Here is a 5,315-nt window from a genome sequence, read left to right as displayed (position 1 = left end):
CCCCCCCCCCCCCCCCCGCGCCACTAGTGGGTTGCGGGCCCTGCCTGAAAGACACGTCTACGAGCATCGTTAGCCCTGTTGGCAGGGCCGCACTGGTCCCGGGTCCTGGGGCGCGGGGGGGGTGACGCCCGCCCGGACAGATGTCCAAGGTGGCCCCCTCTTCCAGCCGGGTTCACTGGCACCGCGGACGGGGGCGCTCGCGTTGGAACGGCCACCGCTCCAAGCCGCCATCATTATTCCCACGCTCCGGGCCTCTCCACTACCCCGCCACCCGCCCACACATACATGCACGGTGAAACCCCCGGGGCAGGGGAACTTGGGGAGAAGGACAACAGGAAGAAGGCGTGTGTGGCGCATCCCTCCGTGCATGAGATTTCTATTGTCGGGGAATGCGCAGGCCAGATGGCGACACACACGACCGGGGAGGGGGGGGACACAACATACAAGGGGGAAGCGGCCCGCGAAAAGGCCGCAAGTGCCAACGATCGCCGGGCGCCGGGGAGCCCCACGAAAGCCGGCCCTATTGTCTCAGCCGGTGTCCATTGTCGAGGACCGACACTCGCGCACAGCCGCCTCGCCCTCTCAACGCCCCTCCACCAGGAAGTGAGGGAGGGGGGGGGGGGGGGGGGGGGGCTCTCGAACGCGCGGGCGCTTAGGGGGAGGAGAATCTAAGGGGGATTCACCAGACAACCGTGGAGGAGAGAGACCTAGATCTGAGGGCCAAGGCAAGGGGGAGGGGAGGGGAGGGGAGGGGGGGGTCAGGAGGAGCGTATTACACCAGGGGAGCTTGCCCTTGCGTTGCTTCCACATGCCGGGTCGGAGGAGGAGAAGGAAGGGTAAGATGGAACACTCGCCCGGGGGGCTTTCGCCGAAGGGACGGAGACACCGAACAGAAACACTGATCGTGATATTGAGAAGGGGAAGGAGGAGGAGGAGGAGGAGGAGGAGGAGGAGGAGGAGGAGGAGGCGGGGAAATGGATGGGAACAGGGCAGAAGAGTGGAAGGCGCGAAGGGCAAGGGGAGGAGCAAAGCACCAGTATCGCTGCCGCTGCCACTACACCGCGAGTGGGCACACATGGGTGTGGGGGGGGGATGCACACATGTGCCGTGTGTGCCCGTGAGAGAGAGAGAGAGAGAGAGAGAAGGGCACGAAAGAATGGTAGCCTGAGAGCGCGCGCGCGCACGCGCGTGGCAAGGACGAGGGAGAAAGACCACCAGCTGGCGGCCATCCCCCTCCTCGCCCCCCGCGCCTCCGTCCTCCCCCTCCCCGGCCGGTGTATCTTGTACATGTTGCATGAGGGGGGGGATTGGGTATTTTAAGAGAGATGCGTGCGCGACAAGACTGGGACGCTGCACATCGCCCACATTGGGGGAGGGGGGGAGGAGAGGAAGGGAAGAAGGGACAGGGGGAGGACGAGAAGAGATCAGGAGGGTACTGATCCCGCCTGGGGAGAGGAAAGGAAGGAGGATGGAGGGGAAGGTGGAGATACGTGGGGGAGCGCGTGTTGCTACTCTGCACGCGCTGAGGAACTAGTTGGCGCGTGCCGTGCCCATGCGCACGAAATGTGAAGAGAGAGGGGGGGAAGGGAGGGGGGAGGCAGATGCAAAGACGATGGTCGTGGTGGTGATGATGCTAGCAGCAGCAGCAGCAGCAGCAGCAGCAGCAGAAGGAGGGAGGGAAAGATGAGGAGCAGGCAGCAATGGAGAAAAACTTGGACAAGGGATGGGGGCCGATGGCCGGAAGGGGGGAACTGTCGTGGGGAAGCACGGAGGGCATCGGCCCCGACCCCGAGGCAGGAGGAAGGGGGGAGCGGCACATCCAGGAGCTCACCGTAATATAGAGGAGTGCAGTGTCTGAACACGCGACAAGTTCGCCACCCCCCCACACACACACCAGCTCACCATCCCTCTCGTGTGTCGAGGACCCAAGTCTCTGCTTTTCACACTGCCTTGCGCTTGGCTCTCACCTCATCAGTCTCACACGGCCACATGTGTGTGGGGGGGGGATACACAAGTGCGGGCACATGCACACACATGCACACACATGCACACACATGCACACACATGCACACACATGCACACACATGCACACACATGCACACACATCCATACATCCATCTCCGAGGAAGACCAGCCGTTGCCGCTGCCGACGTTACAAGAGCCCCCAAAAGTGGTCTTCCCTGCTTGAATCAGAGAACAGTCCCAAAGACGAATGACAAGGCTGACCGCGTCAGTGCCATGGCCGTGTACAGCACGATCAGCACCAGAGGCACGGCCAGCAAGCTGGGAGACCAAAGGTCCCTGAAGGCTATCGCCACACCGGGCCCGGTGCCGGAGGGGGCTGACGACACCAGCGGCGAGTCATCCTCTTCAGCCGGGGTCACCAGCGGCGAGAGGCTGGGCTGGAGAACTGGCGACTGTACACGCGGCGGCGCACGTGCATATGTTTGTGCGTGTGTGCATGTGCGTGTGCGTGTGCGTGTGCGTGTGCGTGTGCGTGTGTGCATGGCGGATGCATGATGTGTAATGTCGGTAAGAACACGCTGGATGGCGAGGAGGATGCAGCGAGAGACAGGGAGGCAGAAACCTGGGAGGGGGAGAGGGGGGAAGAGGGGGAGAGGGGGGAAGAGGGGGAGGGGGTTGACACAAATACTATAGAAAAGGGGGATATAGGACAACGGGGCACACTCGAGGAGGATGGAAGGCGAGGGGGGAGAGGTGAAGAGAGAGAGAGAGAGAGGAGGGGATGTTCGCGCGGAAGCCCATCTCCACAAACAGACAACAGACACAAGGATACACTCAGAATAGGAGGGCCCCCCCCCCCCCTCCCCCTCCCGGCCCCGACAATGGTTGGACCGCCAGGAGAAGGAAGGAAGGTATTCGCACAAACACGAGAACGCGCGAAGGGACATGAACGAAGGAAAAAAGGGAGACACTCATCAAAAACAAGGAGGGCGCTCTCCCGGCAGTGAAAGCAACGAGATCTGGCAGAAGGAGACGTACACTACGGCCCTTCTGCTTGAGGAGGGCAGCGGCACTAATCTTGGGCTTGGTCCTGGAGGTGGTGGTGGTGGGAGTCTGCGCAGGGGCCACTGTCGAAGAGACGCCCGTATCCACATGGCCAGTGGAGGCGGAGGGGGCGGAGGAGGTTGGTGAGGAGGAAGTGGGCACGTCGTCTCCAGGCTCGGCGACAGGCGGCTGCTCTTCGGCCTCCTGGGAGGGCTGCGACTCGGCCGCGGCCGGGGGCAATGCAGATGCGCTGGCAGAGCCGGCGGTCTTCTTGGGCAGGGAAAGCAGCGCAAGGCACTTTTGCTCCAGCTCCTTGAGAGCCGCGGGGGACATGTCCACCGGCGGCAAGCGACCCGACTGGATGTCGCTCTTCACCTGGGGAAATTGACCTATGGCGGTTGTGGTGTCAATTAGGGCCGGCAGGAAAGCTGGCATCGGCACAGGAGGAGGAGCGGGGAGGGGGGGGGGAGGAGGAGATGGGAAGCGGGCAAGAGGCGATGCGACATCAACCGCGAAAGAATCCACGGCCAAGCGCGAGGGGGGAAGACATAGCACGTACTGCAGAACCGAGGGTTCGAGAGGCAGTGGCTATGCGACGCGGCAGCCAGCTTTCGACGCTCGAGGAAGCTCGTCGGGGGGTGAATACTCCCCTGCGTGGGGGTCTCCTCAAGCATGAAGGACTGGATGCCAAGGAGGATGGAGGACACCGTCCACGAGGCAGACCAGGTCTTGGCTGTGGGTATATGGATGGGAAGGATGGTAAGTGGGTCGGCAGTGCATCATTCAGGCCCGCGAGGAAGAGGCAGGGGAAGCTCATTTTGGGCGAGACAATCAGAGCCGATGATGAGGGAACCGCCCCATATTACAGGGGGCGGGGGGAGGGGTAGTAACATGGTGGCCCCGGAGAGGGGGCAGGGGGGAGGGAGATAGCAGGTACGTACGATGGAAGTCACTCATCGACAGGCAAAGGCGCGTATTGGTCTCAAAGCGGCCTACAGAGACAGAGCCACCAAACCACCGGACGGGACCACCAGTTAGAAAGGCGAGGGGGGAGGGATTCGTGGGGAGAGACGAGGGGGGGGGGGGGGGGGGGGGGGGGGGGGCATGGCCTGGGGGGGGGGGATGCGAGCAGCCCCCTTTCAGAGAGACAGGGGGCGCGAGGGGAGGAGCGAAGAAATACATCCACAAACAACATACCGCTGGGAGTGATCATCAGGATGCTCGGTGGCGAGAAGGGGAAGTTGTTTGGGAAAACAATCTTCCCATGGTAAACCCCCCCGAAGTAGGGCGAGTCCGGCGGGCCAATCAGGCAATAATCCCTGTTTGAGTGCCCAACCAAGGCCCGGGGATCAAGGACATCCGATGCAACACTATGACGCTGTGTGGCGCCTGTGATACTCTCCTGTTCTCAGCACTATTTGACTCGTGCCATAGAGAGAGAGAGAGAGGGAGAGAACGAGGGTGAGATGGGCAGCCGGGGGCTGGACATGAGCAGCGAGAGGAGATGAGGGGCAGGAGGGGTCAGTTGAGGCACGAACCACTCGAGGAAGTTGCTAGCCTGAGGGGAGGCCAGGCAAAAGGGGACCGGGTTCTTGAGGAACCGCCGGAACTCATTTTGCAGATGGGTGACAGCCATGTGCGAGGACATTCTGGCAACAGCGGGGGAACAGGCAGGACCGAGGGGCTGCAGAGCGCACGGGCAGCGCGGCAGCAGATTCACAAAACTGGCGGCAGGAGGGAGGGGGAGAGGGGGGACTACACAGTGCAAAGGACCCGTGGGCGCAGCAGGGGAAAGAGGGAGCGCGGAGGAGGACAGGGGAAACCAGCGGGAATGGGAGCCAGGAAGGAGGGGAGGGGAGGGGGGAAGGGGGAAGAGGAGGCTCCTGGGGCGGGGGGGAGGTGATTTGGCCGGCCGAGGGGGCGGGTCCGAACCTGGGCAACTTTAAGTGTATGCCGAAGTCAGCCGGGGGTCGGCTGGGCCCGGGGGGGGGGGGGCGGGAAGATCAAACGGATGGCCGTGTGCTATGCGCGGGCCCTGTGCAGACGTTTAGGGGAATCGGGAGCCGGGGGGGGGGGGGCCGCCAGGGGGCACCACGGGGCGGGGCGTCCGGGCGCGCACACATGCACACACGTACGCACGCGCGCACGCACGCACGCACACATACACATACACATACACACACCCACACACCCACACACCCACACACCCACACTCACACACACACACACACACACACACACACATGTATTCCTACATTCATACATCTGAATCATGATCGGCCCCTTGCGAGTGTCGCCCACACCCA

At 63.0% G+C, this 5,315-nt stretch overlaps 1 protein-coding gene across 1 annotated transcript; it reads right to left on the bottom strand.

Annotated features, from left to right (window-relative positions):
* Positions 1-623: 623 nt before the first annotated feature.
* Positions 624-4,903, bottom strand: H696_01529 (hypothetical protein). Its single transcript, XM_009495426.1, has 6 exons — positions 4,548-4,903; positions 4,207-4,328; positions 3,951-4,001; positions 3,569-3,742; positions 3,004-3,398; positions 624-713 (listed from the first exon to the last, which is right to left on the bottom strand). The coding sequence occupies exons 1-6, from the start codon at positions 4,655-4,657 to the stop codon at positions 708-710; spliced, it is 858 nt and encodes a 285-aa protein (XP_009493701.1). The 5' UTR covers positions 4,658-4,903; the 3' UTR covers positions 624-707.
* Positions 4,904-5,315: the final 412 nt, after the last annotated feature.

This window comes from Fonticula alba (assembly GCF_000388065.1).
Source record: "Fonticula alba strain ATCC 38817 unplaced genomic scaffold supercont2.2, whole genome shotgun sequence".
Classification (NCBI taxonomy): Eukaryota; order Rotosphaerida; family Fonticulaceae; genus Fonticula; species Fonticula alba.
Note: the sequence above shows the minus strand (reverse complement) of the source record. Positions and strands in the feature narration are given on the sequence as shown.

Excerpts from the sequence above, each read along its gene's own strand:
- H696_01529 (XM_009495426.1), bottom strand. The coding sequence starts at position 4,657 with ATGTCCTCGCACATGGCTGTCACCCATCTGCAAAATGAGTTCCGGCGG. Across the intron at positions 3,743-3,950 it reads GTCGATGAGTGACTTCCATC|CCAAGACCTGGTCTGCCTCG; the intron begins GTACGTACCTGC and ends ATATACCCACAG. Across the intron at positions 3,399-3,568 it reads CTCGAACCCTCGGTTCTGCA|GTCAATTTCCCCAGGTGAAG; the intron begins GTACGTGCTATG and ends CAACCGCCATAG.